We start from the raw sequence: 18,511 nt of genomic DNA, 5'->3' as shown, positions 1-18,511 counted from the left end.
ATCTATGCTATGCAATCTCTACACTCACTCTTTCATTCTCACTCAATCTCCACTTGTCTTCCTCATTGCAGGAAAGGAGAGCTCACAATAAAAGGGAAAGAGCGAGGACAGGAGGAGGCCCACCATCATTAGCCCAGCTCACCCCCTGGGAGGAAGCCGTCCTGGAAAATGTCGGGGTTGAAAAAGATGCGCAAGTTGGGGATGGACAGATGGGTGCATCACAGCAAGCTGGTGACAGAATAGTTTTCCATCTCTTTCATTGACATTGCATGAGTCGCTGATAATGATCCTGAAGCTATAACAGATGGACTTATCATCATCTGCAATACACAATGTGCATGTAACCTTGACCTCACATCTCTAACTCTTTCCTTTACTCCCCCACAGGACCCTCGAGAGCCCCCGTCCCCTCTGTCCAGGAGGAAGAGCCTGAGCTTCCACACTCCTCAGAGGAATCTACAACCTCCGAGGGCGCAGCGTCAGCAGAAATAAGCGCACCCAGCACCAGCGCAGACACTCACACCTCGGTGGGACCTTCGGGACATAGAGTAGTGTTGTCACCTGGTGTATCACAGCTCACAAGTGAGCATCAGCAGATTGTGGAGACAGGGACAGCAGTGGAGAGTCCTCGTCGGAGGGCGCAGGACTCTGCCAGCTCGGCTCAGCTGCATGTCGACCCTCTGCCTCTGGGTCCATCCATAAGATCAGAGGTGATGGAACTCCATGCACAGATGCAAGAGTCTCTGGAAGGTTTTGTCTCCAGGGTTGCTGCGAGTGTGGAGCGAATGGAGGAGTCCACAGCGAACATGAGCAGAGCCTTTGTGGAGTCATTGGCGCATGAACGCATCAACATGGAAAGGATGGCTACCTACGTGGAAATGATTGCTGCCTCCGTGGTAAGGCTGGCGATGGTAGAAGAGAGGAGGGCTACGGCCATGGAGGAGGTTAGTCGCCAGGGTATGGAAAACATGGTGAGTGTTCAGAATAGAATGACATCTCTTGAGGAGCGATGGGCATCTATTGAACATAGAAACCAGACCTTCATGGAAGTCCTTCTGAGTAGGACTGCAATTGCAGATTCGGGTCCTCATGGCCTCCCTGATGTGCAGCAAGGTGCTCTCCAGCCACTTGCAGGCGCGGAGGGGGAGCTGACCCATGAGAGGGAGGTTGGTGGCAGACCTCAAGGAAGTGGGGGTTCCTCTCCAAGTGCTCACACTTCCATGCCACTGCAGAGCCCTAGGTCAGAGCCCCACCAGAGTCCACACCCAAGTGAGATAGATGTCTCAACCCCTGCACAGCTGCAGGAGCAGCAGACTGTTGACAAGCCCTCACAGGCTCGCCACCCCAGAGGACGCCCGCCAAAGGTGTCGAGACAGGAGCAGCAGGAAAGTGAGCAAGGGGCCTCCACATCTGCTGAAGCCACAGGGGAACCACTACGTAGGAGCACGCGTAAGAGGAAAATAAAGCACAAGTAGTCACTTGGGTGAAATTTTATGTATTGTTAAAAAAAGCCATCAGATGAATTCTGTCAATAAAAAGTCTGATGGCTACTGCTGTATTTGTGGCGTGTGTCATTTCGCGAATGGGACTTTCACATTGAGGGCTTAGGATTACTTGCAATTGTCAGTATGCTGGACAAATAGCTAGGAATCTGCAGGGTCTTGGCTATTGTCGATGCTCAGGTAAGAAGCTGCGAGGCAAAAGTGCTTGATTGGCTAGGCTAAGCAAATCTGGCCAGGATGAGTGCGTTCCTTGCATCCCGGGCAGCAATGTTCTGGCGTAATGCTGCCACTGGTTGTTGGTCCTCTGCAGGATGGTCGTTTTCGCCCTCCTCCTCCTCATCATCTGAGGAGGGTATGTGAGGAGCCATTTGGTCCTTAGGAATCTGCAAGCCACGACGCTGTGCCATGTTGTGAAGTGCACAGCAAACCATGACGATTCTGGAAACCCTGGCTGCTGACTACTGTAGGGCGCCACCTGATCTATCCAGGCATCTGAAGCGCATGTTCAGCAAACCGATGGTTTGCTCGATAATGGATCTGGTGGAAATGTGGCTAGAGTTGTAGCGCTCCTCAGCTTCGTTGGCTGGCCTCCTCAACGGCGTCATTAGCCAAGTCCTCAGGGGATAGCCCTTGTCTCCAAGTAGCCATCCGTGAAGTTGGTCTGGCGGCCTGAATAGCGGAGGCACACTAGACTGGCGCAGTATGAAGGAGTCATGGCAACTGCCAGGATACATGGCACAAACATGCAAAATCTCCTTCTTGTGGTCACACACCAGCTGAACGTTAAGGGAGTGGAAGCCCTTGCGGTTGACAAAAATACCTGGATTGCGATGGGGTGCCCTAAGGGCCACATGTGTGCAGTCAAAGATGCCCTGCACCCTTGGAAAGTCTGCCAGATGAGCTAATCCAACCGCTCGCACCGTCACACTTGCGCGATCCTTGGTGAAATGGATGTGATTGTGCGCGAGGGCAAAGAGGGCATCGGTTACCTGCATGATGCAAGTGTGTGCAGCCGCCTGGGAAATGCCGCTGATGTCTGCTGATGATCCCTGGAATGAGCCTGAGGCAAAAAAGTTGAGTGCGGTGGTGACTTTGATGGCCACTGGTAAGGAATGTCCACCTGGTCCTCTGGGCAGCAGGTCTTGCTGTAGCATTGCGCAGATGTCAGTCACTACCTCTCGCGAAAGTTGGAGCCGCCTTTGGCACTGCTGCTCAGTCATGTTGAGGTAGCTGACCCTGTGTCTGTAGATGTTTGGGGGGTATCTCCTGCGCCGACAGGCTTCCAGGCACTGGCCCCTTCTGGCCTGTGCAGCTTCAGGTGGGTGAGCAGCAGCCTGGCGCTCCTGCTGCTGCTGCTGCCGCGCCTGGTGCTCGACCTCCTCTAATGCCCAGAAGGGAAGGAAATAAATGGCTCCCATGCTTCTGGCATGTGCCTCCGTTGAGGAAGCGCTGAGTGAAGGTGGCGAGAGGGGTTTCCCAGGAGGCCACATTGGAGATGGGTGTGAGGCTCCAACCTTCCACAGGTGTGGTTAAGCCTTCTAAAAGTTGCCCCAGGCCTGAGACCACTAAGTCCTGCCACCTGCAAATGATGGCTGATCAAATCTCCTCTTTAATGGTTGACCTGCAGCTGATAGTCAGCAAGCCAATAGTGCTCCCACCATGTTTCACAGTCGTGATTCCCACCAGGCGTGTTTTACGTGGGAAAAGGATTAAAATTGCATGGGACTGTTAAAATGGGATTATAGAGGCCATTTAGTGATTAAGGGCCTTAAAGACCAGTCCCGCCTGTTGGATGCGGGACGGATTCGGGACCATCAGACACGCCTGAGTAAAAATGGCTCGGAGTCGGGAACCAGGCGGGCGGGGGGGTCCCACCCACCCGCCAGTTTTTGCAATTTTAACCCCCCGCACGCCTCCAAGCCCGCCTCCACGGCTCAGTTAAAATCGACCCCAATATCTCCAAGTTTGCAGATGACACAAAGCTGGGTGGGCATGTGTGCTGTGAGGAGGATGCCGAGAAACTCCAGTATGATTTGGACAGGTTGGGTGATTGGGCAGATGCATGGCAGATGCAGTATAATGTGGATAAATGCGAGGTTATCCACATTGGTGGCATAAACAGGAAGGCAGATTATTGTCTGAATGGCAATAGATTGGGAGAAGGGAAAGTGCAACAAGACCTGGGTGTCCTTGTGCACCAGTCGCTGAAGGTAAGCATGCAGGTGCAGCAGGCAGTTAAGAAGGCAAATGGTATGTTGGCCTTCGTAGCGAGAGGGTTTGAGTACAGGAACAAGGATGTCTTGCTGCAGTTGTACAGGGCCTTGGTGAGACCGCACCTTGAGTATTGTGTGCAGTTTTGGCCGCCTTATCTGAGGAAGGATGTTCTTGCCATGGAGGGAGTGCAGCGAAAATTCACCAGGCTGATACCTGGGATGGCAGGAATGACGTATGAGGAGAGATTGGGTCGATTGGGCTTCTACTCACTGGAGTTTAGAAGAATGAGAGGCGATCTCATTGAAACTTATAAAATTCTAACAGGACTGGACAGACTAGATGCAGGAAGGATGTTCCCGATGGCGGGGGAGTCCAGAACCAGGGGTCACAGTCTAAGAATAAGGGGTAAGCCATTTAGGACAGAGATGAGGAGGAATTTCTTCACCCAGAGAGTGGTGAACCTGTGGAATTCTCTATCATAAAATTTTCAAACACTGACCAAGTTTGAAAAAAAATAAACCCACTATATATTCTACTCTGAACATATACTAGAAGAGTTCAGATATTATGACTGTAATTAGGATAAAAAGACTAACTGTTGCCATGTGAATGATTTCGTAACATTATGCCCTTTGGATGCTCCTAGTCTTGTGACCATTGAAAATTCTTCAGAATGAAACCCATGATCTGGTTCATGCCACGAGGAGATGACTAATCAAAACACTCACTCACTTAACAAAGGGAATTCACTATAAAAATGATTGAACGACCTATACTTGGAAACACTACTAAGAACTACAATTTGTTTAAATCCTGTACAAATAATTTCAGAAAAAAATGTTCAATACATTTCAGAAAATTGGAGCACAACAAAGCATACTGCACTAAAGAAATCTGAACACTGCATTACTACAACTTGAAACTTGTGGAGAAAATGTTAACTAGCAGACAACAGAACAATGATATTCCAAACCATTGTAACATGGAGCAATAGGACCCATGCTTATGCCCATTACACTGAGTACAGTTTCTGATCTATTTCATGTGAGGAGAAAAATAGGAATCAGCGTAAGAGAAAAAAGAAAGTTGATTAAAAAGGGAATGGGTTGCAAGTAGAATTGTCAAGACAAGATTTGTCTGAAATTAACAAAATAACATGCAGAATGCTGCACTTTTTTGAAGACTTTTTGAACCAGAAATGCCAGCATGCAACCCCACATGCTTCAGTTTCAGTACAAATCAAGCATCATATTACCTAAAGCAAAATTATCTCTATTGGTCACTTCAATAAACACAAGACAAACATCATTCATTTGTTTGTTGGAGTTCAGTGCAGCATTTTCTGCCAACATGTGTAAATTAATGGGCAGTGGTACAAGAAGAATAACTTACACTTGTAACAACTGAACACAATGAAATGTCCCAAAACTCTTTACAAAAGGAAGACGGTAACGAGCAGAAGCAGGGAAACGGTGGTTCGGGTAAGTAACTGAAAACTCAGTCAAATAGGTGGGTTTTGAGGGCATTTCTGAAGGTGGGGTGACATAGCAAGTAGGGAGGTTATGCTTCAGTTATACAGGGCATTGGTGAGACCACATCTGGAGTACTGTGTACAGTATTGGTCTCCTTATTTAAGGAAGGATGTAAATGTGTTGGAAGCAGTTCAGAGAAGGTTTACTAGACTAATACCTGGAGTGGGCAGGTTGTCTTATGGGGAAAGGTTGGACAGGCTAGGCTTGTATCCACTGGAGTTTAGAGGAGTAAGAGGTGACTTGATTGAAACATATAAGATCCTGAGGGGTCTGGACAGGGTGGATGTGGAGAGGATGTTTCCTCTTGTGGGAGAATCTAGAACTAGGGGGGCACTGTTTAAAAATAAGGGGTCGCCCATTTAAGACCGAGATGAGGAGAAATTTTTTCTCACAGAGGGTTGTGAGTCTTTGGAACTCTCTTCCTCAGAGGGCGGTGGAAGCAGAGTCTTTGAATATTTTTAAGACAGAGGTAGATAGATTCTTGGTAAGCAAGGGGGTGAAAAGTTATCGGGGGTAGGCGGGAATGTGGAGTGATCTTATTGAATGGCGGAGCAGGCTCGAAGGGCCGAGTGGCTTACTCCTGCTCCTAATTTGTATGTTCGTATGTAAGACAGCAGTGGATATACATTTGAAAATTTAAATTTAAAACAATTTGGGGAAAGGCAATGGAATTGAACAAATGGATATCTCTTTCAGAGAGCCGGCACAGGTAATACAGGCCGAACTGTCTCCTTCTTTGCTGTAAAATTCTATGATTCTATGGTCACAGAAAGTACAGGTTAGAATTTGAGTGCATGCTTATAAGTGAAGCGGGGGTTCACTTTGTTTGGGGCAGAACGGGAACATTAGCAATGTGGAGATGTAAACAGTGAGGTCTTGAGGCTGCATGTTATGATGAGATCAAAGGTGGCCACATAAGCAGGAGGGAGAGTACACGCTTAGGTTGGACAGGAAGGAGAATATTTCAGCATGGAAGGTATCTGTGGGCAAAATGAAACTTTGTTTAGCGTTTAGCTGAAGTTAGCTTGTTTTTAAAGACTTCATTTATTGAAAATTATTTTGAGTTACACAATAAGGTACAAAACTTAGTGTATGAAGTATGAAGCCATCATATTGTGCAATAAATCATAAACAAATAGTTATCAGTAGAGTCACAGCAAACAACCATCACATGCCAAATTGAATAAAAGTATGAGATTTGATGATGAGCAAGTGTGAGGAGAACTTAGGTAACAAGGGATCTTGTATAAGATGGAATGATAAATATATTCTATACAGGATGAACTACTGAGGAAGGGTGCAAGTCAACAAACAAATGGATAAATTCAGTCATTTTCGCATCACACGTCAATTTATGATTGGCTATTTTCCAGACCTTCTGTTATGATTTAATATTTAACATGTATTCTTTAACCCATTGGTACTACCACTTTCTGTCAAGCTCCATGCCACTATTATATTTTCCAACAATTTTCCTGACAATATTGTTCTTATGTGCTCTGCACTTACATGGGTGCAACAGTCTGCGCCTGGTCAAATTCTTAACTCAGGCGGAGGCAGAACCTATCAGCAATCGTGTGAGATGTAACAGTACTTATGTTTGTTCCATCACTTTCAAGTGGAATAGCAAGCTCATGTGCCGTGCAGTGTGAAATATCTCTACCGTCATAATGTCCATAGTGACCTTCAACAAAAACAATCTCATTTCTTTTGCAAGTAATATCCTCTGAACCATCAAACATAGCTCCAAAAATTGTATGGTGCTTAGTTTCCCTACAAGCCTGTTGCTTTCAGGATTAGCCTATGTTGCTCCAGCAACAGAGGCATCTTGATAATCGCTTCCAACTTTAAACACCAATTCATCAGAGAAATCTCACCAATAATCATTGGCCCAGATTTAACTGTCAAAATAGCGGTGAGGCTATTGGCGCTCACTATTATTTATGCGCAAATGGTACAGCAACTTCAGGCAAGGGGCAGATGTGCGGTCAAACTCAAAAGTTGCTGTCTGAAATGCGCTGCTCTACCTTTAGCTTTGGGAAAACAGTTTCTTGCTATCTGGCTCACCATTGAAATGCATTGAATGGCGTGAAGTTGCTGTATTTGCACAGCAGATACGGACTAAACTCCCCACAGGATGTTAAGTCTTATTCATTCCAGTCTAAATACCCTTTTAATGTCGTGATAACTGTTAATTACTGCCAATCAACCTCTCTGGCACTGAAAATTAACTATTACAAGTGTGGAGTCTCATTCCTTCAGGGATTATTGCTGTTGGAGATTTTAGTATCATAGAATCTTACAGCACAGGAGGAGGCCATTTGGCCTGTCGTGATTGTGCCAGCCCTTTGAAAGAGCAGTCCAATTTAGTCCCACATCCCAGCTTTTTACCTATAACCCTCCAAATTAGTCCTCTTCAAAAGTACATGTCCAAATGCCTTTTGAAAGTTACTACGGAATCTGATTCCACCACACTTTCAGGTAGTGCGTTCCAAATCTTAACAACCCTCTGTGTATTGAAATTTATCCTCATTCTTTTGCCAATTATTTTAAATCTATGACCACTGGTTACTGATCCACTTGTCAGAGGAAACAGTTTTAAAAATGTAAAATTAAAAAACATTTTTACTTTTCCTTTCTCTCTCTTAATGCAATCTTTCTTTCCATCTCTGTATTTCTTTGAGCCATTAGAGGTGCTAATCAACAAATTCAATACTGACAAAGATCCAGAATCTCTTTGTATATGTGTAAAGATAGAGAAAGAGCCCTGCTATTTTTTTCCTTGGCTCTCTTACCTGGTGCTGCCTCTTCTTTAGCTGGTGCTCTGTAATCTGTGTTTTCTGCTGTAACATTTTCTCAATTCGTTGGTTCACTTGTTGTTCCTTCTTTCGTTCATTTTCATAAAATCTTGATCCCTAGGATCAAAAAAAATTACAATTAAAGATTGATTTATTTAGAAATCAGGGACTCTATCTAATTACAAACAATGCACCATCACTGACTCCATCTTGTGACAATGACAATCCTGCAATTTACTCACTTCAATTAGCAATTAATGCACCCTCAGATGTTTTCAAAGAATGTGCAATTTTTTAAAGAATAAACTTTCATTCATAAATGTAGCAGATAGCTGCAAACACAGTCCAAGAAAACTGTGGCAGATGGAGTTCAATGTAGGGAAGTGTGAGGTCATCCACTTTGAACCGAAGAAAGATAGATCAAAGTATTTTCTAAATGGTAGAAAACTAGGAACTGTGGAGGAAGAGAGAGATTTAGGGGTCCATGTACAGAAATCACTAAAAGCAAGCGGGCAGGTACAAAAAATAATTTAAAAGACTAATGGAATGTTAGCAGTTATCTCAAGAGGGCTGGAATACAAAGGGGTGGAAGTTATGTTACAGTTATATAAAGCTCTGGTTAGGCTGCATATGGAGGGCACCTCACCTCAGGAAGGATAAACTTGGAGGGGGTGGAATGTAGATTCAGCAGAATTATATTGTGGCTAAAACGGTTAAATTATGAAGACAGGTTGCATACACTAGACTTGTATTCTCTTGAGTATAAAGATTAAGGAGTGGTCTAATTGAGATGTTTAAGATAATGAAGCAGTTCATGCCCGCATACAACAAGACCTGGATGACGTTCAGGCTTGGGCTGATCAGTGGCAGGTAACATTCGCACCACAGAAGAGCCAGGCAATGTTTATCTCCAACAAGCAAGAGTCTAACCCCACCTCCCCTTGGCATTCAACGGTATTACCATCGTCGAATCCCCCACTATCGACATCCTGGGGGTCACCATTGACCAGAAACATAAATACTGTGGCAACAAGAGCAGGTCAGAGGCTAGGTATTCTGTGGCCAGTGTCTCACCTCCTGACTCCCCAAAGCCTTTCCACCATCTACAAGGCACAAGTCAGGAGTGTGATGGAATACTCTCCACTTGCCTGGATGAGTACAGCTCCAACAACACTCAAGAAGCTCTACTCCATCCAGGACAAAGCAGCCCGCTTGATTGGCACCCCATCCACCACCTTAAACATTCACTCCCTCCACCACCAGCGTACCGTGGCTGCAGTGTGTACCAGCTACAAGATGCACTGCCGCAACTCGCCAAGGCTTCTTCGGCAGCACCTCCCAAACCCGCGACCTCTTCCACCTAGAAGGACAAGGGCAGCAGGCACATGGGAACACCACCACCTCCAAGTTCCCCTCCAAGCCACACACCATCCTGACTTAGAAGTATATTGCCGACCTTTCATCGTTGCTGGGTCAAACTCCTGGAACTCCCTACCTAACAGCACGTGGGAGTACATTCACCACACAGACTGCAGCGGTTCAAGGCGGCGGCTCACCACCACCTTCTCAAGGGCGATTAGGGATGGCCTTGCCAGCGACGCCCACATCCCATATACGAATAAAAAGATGATTAAAGGATTTGATAGGGTCGATAGAGAGAAACTATTTCCTCTGGTGGCTGAGCCCAGAACATGGGGGGCATAAACTTAAAATTAGAGCTAGGCCGTTCGGGGCTAATGTCAGAAAGTACTTCTTCACACAATAGGGTAGTGGAAATCCCTCAAAAGGCAGGTAAATGGAATTGTGGTACAGATCAGATAAGATCTAATTAAATGGCGGAACAGACTCCTGAATGGCCTACTCCGGTTCCTAAATTCCTAAAACTCTCTGTCCATTGTAAAGTCATAAGAACAGATTAAATGCACTTTGAGGTACATCATTGCAAGTAGTCTGAAGCAAGAACGTGCATTTATATAACATCTCTCATTATATTCCAAAGCGCTTCACAGCCAGTTAATTAATTTTTTGAAGAGTAGTCATTGTCATAATGTAGGGAACACGGTTACAAATTTGTGCACAGCAAGCTCCCACAAACATCAATGTGATAAATGACCAGTTGAACCGTTTTGGTGGTGTTGGTTGAGGAATAAATGTTGGCCTGAACGTTGGCAGTACTCCACTGCTCTTTGTCGAATAGTGCTGTGGGATCTTTACATCCAGCCGAGACAGCAGATGGGACCTCGGTTTAAAGTCTCACCTGAAAGACGTTGGCATTAATGCATACATTTGTATCCAAACATTGTACTTCGAAGGTTGCTACAATTGGCGCTAATACGCTCATTTGTATCCAGAAGGTTGCACTTGAAAGGATGCTACAATTACAGAGTTAGAATAATTTTTTTACATTTATTTTTTATATTTGTTTACATATCTATATTATACAGAATTTACAGCACAGAAACAGGTCATTCAGCCCAACTGGTCTATGCCGGAGTTTATGCTCCACACAAGCCTCCTCCCACCTTACTTCATCTCACCCTATCAGCATATGCTTCGATTCTTTTCTCCCTCATGTACTTATCTAGCTTTCTCTTAAAGAGCGGGGGAGTGGGACTAACTGGATTGCTCTTCAAAAGAGCCGATGCAGACTCGATGGGCCGAATGGCCTCCTTCTGTGCTGTACTATTCTATGATTCTCTGCTATTCACCTCAACTACTCCTTGTGGTAGAGAATTCCACATTCTAACCACTCTCTGCGTAAATATGTTTCTCTACCCTCCTGTGAAGCACCTTGGGACGTTTTACTATGTTAAAGGCACTATATAAATTCAAATTGTTGTTAATGTTATCTTAAAAATGTTATTTATAGGACTAGTGGGGAGATATTCTCTGTCCAGTGCCCATGAATACTGGATCACATGGGTGTAGTGACTACAGCAAAATCAAGCAGGTTGGATTACATGCCTGGAAGGGAGCCCACCTGATTTTCTGTCCATTCATTTACAGAAAAAAATGATCACTTTTGGAAAGCTGGAGCCACTTTAAGAAAAATTAAATGCAATGACATAATTATGTTTCAATTGGTTACTTTCCTGTGGGATCTTTGCTGACCTATCTATATTTCAGGGAATCTGTATGCTTAAATAACTTCATTTGAGCCAATGAGAAAAGCATGATACTTGATTTTTGTTTCCTCCTATGGACAGTTTTAATGTGTGATGCACAGTACACAAGACTTTAAAATTATATAAATATCAGCCTTGGCTCAATGGCAGCATTCTCGCCTCTGAGTCAGAAAGTCATTGGTTCAAGCCCCACTCCAGGCACTTGAGCACAGACATTATCTGGTCATTTATGTCATTCGTGCTTATGGAACCTTGCTGTGTGCAAATTGGCTGCCATTTGTCCCTACATTACAACAGTGACTATACTACAAATGTACTTTATTAGATGTGAAGCACTTTGGGACGTCATGAGATTGTGAAAGGAAATTCTTTCATTTCTGTCTTACAGATAGGACCCACACCTGTCTCACAGACTTCCTTTATGTTGCTTGAGGGCATTGTACCGTGACACAGTAAACTATTACGCTGCCAATTACAATACCATTGGAGATGTTTCACCACTATTGCCAAAAAGCTAGTTATTCTTTAACTAACTCTCTTTCAGCTACCAATGCACACTGCCAAAGTGGCCCTACTGGATAGCAATGCTATCAGCCTACCAACAGCTACCACGGACCAACCACATCCCAATAATCAATTAGCATGTCACAGGCAACCACACCTTTTTAATAAAAATATTTAATTCACATTTAGCATTAGCTTTCCATATTTTCATTATTTTTAGCATTCTTGACTTTCTTAAAAGAAAAATTCTCCTGCATGGCCAGGACCCAACCCACTCAGCCTCTCTCAGTGTCAGCCGTGGCTCAGTGGGGAGCACACTCGCCTCTGAGTCAGAAGGTTGTGGGTTCAAGTCCCACTCCAGGGACTTGAGCACATAAAGCTAGGCTGACACTGCAGTGCAGTGCTGAGGGAGTGCTGCACTGTCGGAGTGTGCCGTCTTTCGGATGAGACGTTAAACCGAGGCCCCGTCTGCTCTCAGGTGAGCGTAAAAGATCCCATGGCACTATTTCAAAGAGCAGGGGAGTTATCCCCGGTGTTCTGGCCAATATTTATCCCGCAACCAACATAACAAAAAACAGATTATGTGGTCATTATCACATTGCTGTTTGTGGGACCTTGCTGCGTGCAAATTGGCTGCCGCATTTCCCACATTACAACAGTGAACTCCACTTCAAAAAAAAAACCTACTTCATTGGCTGTAAGGCACTTTGAGACGTCTGGTGATCGTGAAAGGCGCTATATAAATGCAAGTCTTTCTTTCTCTGCTCTGCCCTACACAAATAAACCTTCATCTGAATATTGCACACGTCAAACCCATCCCACTCTCTATTCCCTCAACTTGAATTTTCCCTCTCGTCCAAGTGCAGTTGCCTGCCGAGATCCTGATCCCTCAACCTCTTTCTTCAGCCTGACCTGAATGTCCCCTGCCTTTCAAGTGCAACTGTGCCCGTGGCCCTCCTCCCGCTCTTTCAAACTTGTCGCCACTGCTGGACTCAATTTGATACATATCCCTCCTCTCTTCCAAGAGCAAACATGGAGCCATTGCTGGGAAATTAAACATAAAGGGGTAGAGTTTCTGCTTTGGGAGCAATCAGTAAATAGGGTGCAAATTGCACTGGTTAGATTATAATTTAAGTTCCCGCTAAAAGGTATTTGCATAATCACAAGTGTAAGATCTTCCATGAACCAACGCAATCGGTCAGCATAATAGTTCATTTCTTTTTCTTTGCATTAGAAGATATTCTTTGATGTATTTAAGAGTGGTAACCTGGTGCAGTTTTATTGATACAGCTGAAAATGGGATTATCACAAAAAATAAGCAATTTTAATTAAGAGTGCCTAGTCCTAGACCTGTGAGTAACCTGATTTTAAATCACTGAAAAGACTTTAAAAAGCTATACTAAATCATTTACTAGTTTTATTGGTGTACACTAGTCAGTTTCTTAGTAAGTTAAATAGTTCTTAATGAGTACATTTTTTTTAAAACATGCCTATTAGTGCCTGTGCACCTAAGAAAATAAGCTCAATTTGAAGACCCTCCTCAAACAGCCGCAATTGGCGGAAACTCACCATCCTCATTATCCTCATTATTTTGATCGGGGGCGTGGCCGATTTTATGGGTGGGACCAGCTTTGGGTGTAATGATTTTTAAACCAGCATTAAAAATTGTGGAAACTCGATTTACGCTCGACGTAACTTGCGCTCGAACTTCCGCGATCTTTTGTGTTGGTTCAGCCAATTACACCTGGATTGCGCAAACTAGCGGAAACTCTACCCCAAGACCTCATTAAAATACAAATTAGAAGTAGAGTTACAAAATATAAACAACAGCAACAACTTGTATTTATATAGCGCCTTTAACGTAGTAAAGCATCCCAAGGCTCTTCACAGGAGCGTCATAAAACAAAATTTGGCACTGAGCCACAGAGTGATCTTAAATGGAGTGCACTTAAACAGAGTGTTAAACTTGGGAATTTGGAGAGAGTGAGAATTCAGAGCAGAAGGGGAAGGAGCTGCTGCTTTTTGCCTCCACAGAACAGCAGGTAGGTGATTGGTTGGTGAGTATTACAACTTTTTTTCTCTAAGCGAGGCAGTGGTTTAAAATAAGAACTGGGGAGCTATAACTAATACTTTATTAAATTAATAACTTAACTAGATAAACAAATTAATTAATATAACTATAAATAATTGTTTTAATAAAAACTTTAACTAATTAAATTAATTCAGGCTATCAATAAGCAAATAATTAAAAAAGACTGGAGATGGCAGGGCAGGCTATGTGTCGGGACTTGTAGTATGTGGCCGTTTGTGGACAGCAAGACTGTCCCGGATTCCCACATCTGCAGGAAATGTCTCTGCCTTCAGTCACTCCAGCTGAGAGTCATTGAGCTGCAGTACGAGTTAGACACACTCCAAAACATAAGGGAGGGGGAGGAATTTCTGCATAGTTTTATCCAGAAAATAGTCACACCCCAGAGGAAAGCACAGGTTCAGGAAAGGGAGGGTATGACTGTCAGGGAGCGGGGTAGCGAGTACTTAGGAGAGGTTGAGAAAGAGGTCCCGCAGACACTGGTCCTGTCCAACAAGCACAATGTACTCGCTACCTGTGAGGACAAGGAGAAAGACTGCGGGGAAGACAGCCACAATGCAGACCAAGGCACCACGGTTCAGAAGGCTGTCCATGGGGGAGGGTTGTGGGGGGGGGGAAGAGAGCAGAATAGAAGTGTGGTAGTGTTAGGGGATTCTGTAATTAAGGGGATAGATAGTGTCCTCTGCAGCCATGAACGAGAATCCCAAAGGGTGTGTTGCCAGGGTAAGGGATATCTCGAGGTGGCTAGAGAGGAATTTGGAAAGGGAGGGGTAAATCCAGTTGTCATGGTCCATGTGGGAACAAACAACATAGGTAGGAACAGGGAGGAGGTCCTGCTGAGGGAGTTATCGGGAGTTAGGAGCAAAATTAAAAAGCAGGACCTTGAGGGAAATAATCTGGATTATTGCCCGAGCCATATGCAAATTGGCATAGAAACAGTCAGATCAAGAGAATTAACATGTGGCTAAAGATCTGGTGTGGGAAAGGGGGGTTCCTTTTCATGGGACACTGGCACCAGTATTGGGACAGGAAGGAGCTGTACCGATGGTACGGGCTCCACCTGAACCGGGATGGGACCTGTGTCCTAGAGAAAAGGGTAAATAGGGAGGTGGCAAAGGCTTTAAACCAGTAAGTCGGGGGGAGGGATCTACAAGAAGTGAAACCAGCCTAAATATAAACAAAACAGGAGAGAGCATAGGAAAGAATAAAGTAAGGGAGGACATTAATGGCCAGGGAATAAATAGAGTTATAGAACAGGAGTGCAAAAAGATGGTTAACAGTAAAGTGAGAGGAACTGCTATTAAAAATGAGTTAAACTGTCTGTACAGCAATGCAGACAGTGTCCGTAATGAAACAGGAGAACTGGAGGCAATAATACATTGCAAGGAACCAGGCATAGTCGGGATTACTGAAACATGGCTACAGAAAAATCAGGACTGGGAATTAAACATTGCAGGGTATAACATATTTAGAAATGAGAGGGAAAAAGAGGAGGTGGAGTAGCTGTACTTATTAGGGATAACATAATGGCAGTAGAAAAAAGTGACGCATCTATCAGCAAGACAAAAATAGAATTCATGTGGATAGAGATAAAAGATAATAAAGGATCAATCATACTAATAGGGGTAGTCTACAGACCACCTAATAGTGGCAGGGAGGTGGAGGGAGAAATATGCAAACATTTAGAGGAATGAGTAAAAAACATAGAATAATCATCATGGGGGATTTCAACTACACGGATATTAATTGGACAGAAAAGATAGGTAAAGGGGATAAGGGAATGGAATTCCTACAATGTGTACAGGACTCCTTTCTAACCCAACAAGTAAGAAGCCCAACAGGGAGGATTCGCTATTGGATCTAGTAATGGGGAATGAACCAGAGCAGATAAGAGAAGTAAAAGTAGGCGAACATCTAGGCAATAGTGACCAACATATACTACGATTTAAGATAATAATTGAGAAGGACATAAGTATGTCGAAGACCAGGGTAATAGATTGGAGAAAAGCTGATTTTGCAGGGCTGAGAATAGAACCTGGGAAAATAAAATGGACAATGATATTGGCAAACAATGATGTAGAACAGCAGTGGGAAATATTTAAAACGGTGTTCAACAGATTCCAGGAAAAATATATTCTGTTAAAAAACAGGTATAAGCTAAACATTATTGAGACACCATGGATGAATAAAAACAGAAGGGAAAAATTGAGGGTAAGGAAAGAGGCATACACTAAGGAGGCGGTGGCGTAGTGGTTATGTCACGAGAATAGTAAGCCAGAGGCTCAGTCAAATGCTCTGAGGATATGGGGTCAAATGCTCTGAGGATATGGGTTCAAATCCCACCACGGCAGCTGGTGAAATTTAAATTCAATTCAATTTAATTCTGTAATTAAATGTTAGTCTTAGTAATGGTGACCATGATACCATTGTCGATTGTTGCAAAAACCCATCTGGTTCACTAATGTCCTTTAGGGAAGGAAATCTGCCGTCCTTACCTGGTCTGGCCTACATGTGACTCCAGACCCACAGCAATGTGGTTGACTCTTAATGCCCTCTGAAATGGCCTAGCAAGCTACTCAGTTGTAAACAACCGCTACGAAAAACAATAAGAATAAAACCGGACGGATCACCCAGCATCGACCTCGGCACCGGAAACGACAACGGCAAACCCAGCCCTGTCAACCCTGCAAAGTCCTCCTTACCAACATCTGGGGGCTTGTGCCAAAATTGGGAGAGCTGTCCCACAGACTAGTCAAGCAACAGCCTGATATAGTCATAATTACCGAATCATACCTTACAACCAATGTCCCAGACACCACCATCACCATCCCTGGGTATGTCCTGTCCCACCGGCAGGACAGACCCACCAGAGGTGGTGGCACCATGGTATACAGTCGGGAGGGAGTAGCCCTGGGAGTCCTCAACATTGACTCAGGACCCCATGAGGTCTCATGGCATCAAGTCAAACATGGGCAAGGAAACCTCCTGCTAATTACCACCTCCCGCCCTCCCTCAGCTGATGAATCAGTACTCATTCATGTTGAACACCAACTGGAAGAAGCACTGAGAGTAGCAAGGGCACAAAATGTCCTCTGGGTGGGGGACTTCAATGTCCATCACCAAGAGTGGCTCGGTACCACCACAACTGACCGAGCTGGCCGAGTCCAAAAGGACATAGCTGCCAGACTGGGTCTGCGACAGGTGGTGAGGGAACCAACAAGAGGGACAAACCTACTTGATCTCGTCCTCACCAATCTACCTGTTGCAGATGCATCTGTCCATGACAGCATTGGTGGAAGTGACCACCGCACAGTCCTTGTGGAGACGAAGTCCCATCTTCATGTTGAGGATACCCTCCACTGTGTTGTGTGGCACTACCACCGTGCTAAATGGGACAGATTTCGAACAGATCTGGCAACTCAAAACTGGGCATCCATGAGGCGCTGTGGGCCATCAGCAGCAGCAGAATTGTATTCAACCACAATCTGTAACCTCATGGCCCGGCATATCCCTCACTCTACCATTACCATCAAGCCGGGAGAGCAACCCTGGTTTAATGAAGAGTGCAGGAGAGCATGCCGGGAACAGCACCAGGCATACCGAAAAATGAGGTGTCAACCTGGTGAGGCTACAACACAGGACTACTTGCATGCCAAACAACGGAAGCAACATGCGATAGACAGAGCTAAGCGATCTCACAACCATCGGATCAAATCAAAGCTCTGCAGTCCTGCCACATCCAGTCGTGAGTGGTGGTGGACAATTAAACAGTTAACAGGGAGAGGAGGCTCCAAAAATATCCCCATCCTCAATGATGGTGGAGCCCAGCACGTGAGTGCAAAAGACAAGGCTGAAGCATTTGCAACTATCTTCAGACAGAAGTGCCGAGTGGATGATCCATCTCGGCCTCCTCCTGAGGTCCCCAGCATCACAGATGCCAGTCTTCAGCCCATTCAATTCACTCCACGTGATGTCAAGAAACGGCTGAAGACACTGGATACTACAAAGGCTATGGGCCCTGACAACATTCCGGCAATAGTACTGAAGACTTGTGCTCCAGAACTAGCTGCGCCCCTAGCCAAGCTGTTCCAGTACAGCTACAACACTGGCATCTACCCGGCAATGTGGAAAATTGCCCAAGTATGTCCTGTCTACAAAAAGCAGGACAAATCCGACCCGGCCAATTACCGTCCCATCAGTCTACTCTCAATCATCAGCAAAGTGATGGAAGGTGTCGTCGACAGTGCTATCAAGCGGCACTTACTCAGCAATAACCTGCTAACTGACGCCCAGTTTGGGTTCCGCCAGGGCCACTCAGCTCCTGACCTCATTACAGCCTTGGTCCAAACATGGACAAAAGAGCTGAACTCAAGAGGTGAGGTGAGAGTGACTGCCCTTGACATCAAGGCAGCATTTGATCGAGTGTGGCATCAAGGAGCCCTAGCAAAACTGAAGTCAATGGGAATCAAGGGGAAAACTCTCCATTGGTTGGAATCATACCTAGCACAAAGGAAGTTGGCTGTGGTTGTTGGAGGTCATTCATCTCAATCACATGACATCACTGCAGGAGTTCCTCAGGGCAGTGTCCTAGGCCCAACCATCTTCAGCTGTTTCATCAATGACCTTCCCTCCATCATAAGGTCAGAAGTGGGGATGTTCGCTGATGATTGCACACTGTTCAGCACCATTCGAGACTCGTCAGATACTGACGCAGTCCGTGTCCATATGCAGCAAGACCTGGACAACA

At 45.0% G+C, this 18,511-nt stretch overlaps 1 protein-coding gene across 3 annotated transcripts in view; it reads right to left on the bottom strand.

Annotated features, from left to right (window-relative positions):
* Window positions 1-18,511, bottom strand: part of polk (polymerase (DNA directed) kappa) — a 117,107-nt gene that overhangs the window by 91,217 nt on the left and 7,379 nt on the right. For all 3 annotated transcript variants that reach the window (XR_015078717.1, XM_085990572.1, XM_085990582.1), the window contains exon 2: window positions 8,044-8,163. Coding sequence is in view for 2 of the 3 variants with exons in the window: in XM_085990572.1 (XP_085846698.1) it covers window positions 8,044-8,163 (120 nt within the window). In the remaining variant the exon portion in view is untranslated. The remainder of the gene's footprint in view (window positions 1-8,043; window positions 8,164-18,511) is intronic.

Source organism: Somniosus microcephalus, chromosome 1, assembly GCF_052327205.1.
Source record: "Somniosus microcephalus isolate GS21.2 chromosome 1, FLI_Smic_1.0, whole genome shotgun sequence".
NCBI classification, from domain to species: domain Eukaryota; kingdom Metazoa; phylum Chordata; class Chondrichthyes; order Squaliformes; family Somniosidae; genus Somniosus; species Somniosus microcephalus.
The sequence above is the reverse complement of the archived record's forward strand: the minus strand, read 5'-3'. Positions and strand labels throughout refer to the sequence as shown.